Source organism: Elephantulus edwardii, unplaced genomic scaffold, assembly GCF_000299155.1.
Source record: "Elephantulus edwardii isolate Elephantulus edwardi_28Jun2011 unplaced genomic scaffold, EleEdw1.0 scaffold00148, whole genome shotgun sequence".
NCBI lineage: Eukaryota > Metazoa > Chordata > Mammalia > Macroscelidea > Macroscelididae > Elephantulus > Elephantulus edwardii.
Genome location: NW_006399898.1, coordinates 3977662 through 3979150, shown reverse-complemented (window position 1 = coordinate 3979150; position 1489 = coordinate 3977662). Strand labels below are relative to the sequence as shown.

Sequence of the window (1489 nt, the reverse complement as noted above, 5' to 3'; positions counted from 1 at the left end):
GGCGCCATGGGGTCGCTGTTCCGGAGCGAGAGCATGTGTCTGGCGCAGCTCTTCCTGCAGGCGGGCACGGCCTACGAGTGCCTCAGCGCGCTGGGCGAGAGGGGCCTGGTCCAGTTCCGAGACGTGAGTGCCCGCTGCCCGGACGGGGCCGCCGAGCGGGGCCGCCGGCAGGGCGCGCGCCCGGGTGTCGTCACCGGCCCGCGACGAGCCGCACGGGGCGCCAGCCCGGCACTGGCCCGCGGAGGCCGCGTGGGCTGCTCCTGGTCCGAGCGACCACTCCCGGGCAGATCCGAGCGACACGGGGCCGTGTGATGGGGGCTCGGACACAGGGGGAGGAGGGGGTGTCCTCTGAATCGGACACTGGGGGAGGGGGTGTCCTGCGAAGGGCAATCCCGGAGGGCTTCCTGGAGGAGGTGATGTCGGCGCTCAGACAGCCGGGCAGGAACTGGCCATGGACAGGTCTTCCAGGTGGAGACAGCAGGCTCCCGAATGGGGACTGAGCTTGGTGTAAACCCTTCCGGGGAAGGACTTTGCCTGGGTCTTGCTGACCCAGTGGTGTGATGGGTTACTGACCCGTGTTTGGTAGGGAGGAAGGGGTGGTAGGTGGGCTGCTAAGCGGAAAAGTCAGCGGTTCAGATCACATAGACTCAGATCACGAAGAGAAAGAGGGAATCGACTGATACCCTAAAGATTCAGAGCCTAGAAACTCTCAGCTGGGCTCTGTCCTCCAGGGTCCCTGGGAGACACTGGACAGCAGGGCCTGTGGGTTTTGGGGGTGAGGGGTAGGGGTCGCAGCCAGCATTTGCTGAGTGGGAGCAGCCTCCCTAGGAACAATGATACTGTTTATGGATCTGTGGACTCCTCACTGCTTTATCTGTCTGTATGGGGACCACAGAGCCCCCAGGCCCTCGCCTGCCTCTTTTTCTTCTGGGTCTCAGTACTCAGCACAAACCCCTCAATAGGCATTTGTTGGAAGAGTGAACAAGCTTTTATTCAGTGTCTGCTGTCTGCCAGGCACCGTTGTGCGAGGCTGGCCTGAGCAAGTGCACAGGGCTCCCGTGCTCCCCTGCACTCTCAGGCTGGGAGGGGACAGACATTGGACTTGATCATGAACTGTGATAAGTGCTGTGGAGGAAAGGGCCGCAATGTGGAAAGGACAATTAAACAGAACCTAATCTGTTGGGTTTTTAAATACTACTTGGTGTTGGATTACACGGGTTCTCATTCAACAGTTTCTGCACACACTGTTCACAGACTTTGGTTCCTTTTTTTTTTTTAACAGTGTGTCCAAATTCTCATTGTTTCTGTACTATTTCTGTTACTCTGTTTCTATTCACCTAGTTTCCCAGTTCCCATACAGTCTCATCTTTATTTGGAGTCATTGTTCAGATACATGTAGATGATTTTAAAAAAGAGAATCTCTCTCTCATTTGAGTCTAGTTGTTACTTAGTTCAAAATGTCCACAAGAGGGGAGACAGAGACAGACAG

The 1489-nt window shown here is 56.6% G+C and overlaps 1 protein-coding gene across 1 annotated transcript in view; it reads left to right on the top strand.

Moving 5' to 3' along the window:
• The first annotated feature begins 6 nt into the window (after positions 1-6).
• Positions 7-1489, top strand: part of ATP6V0A2 (ATPase, H+ transporting, lysosomal V0 subunit a2) — a 44860-nt gene continuing 43377 nt past the window's right edge. The window contains exon 1 of the mRNA XM_006894628.1: positions 7-123. Within this exon, the coding sequence (XP_006894690.1) occupies positions 7-123 (117 nt within the window). The remainder of the gene's footprint in view (positions 124-1489) is intronic.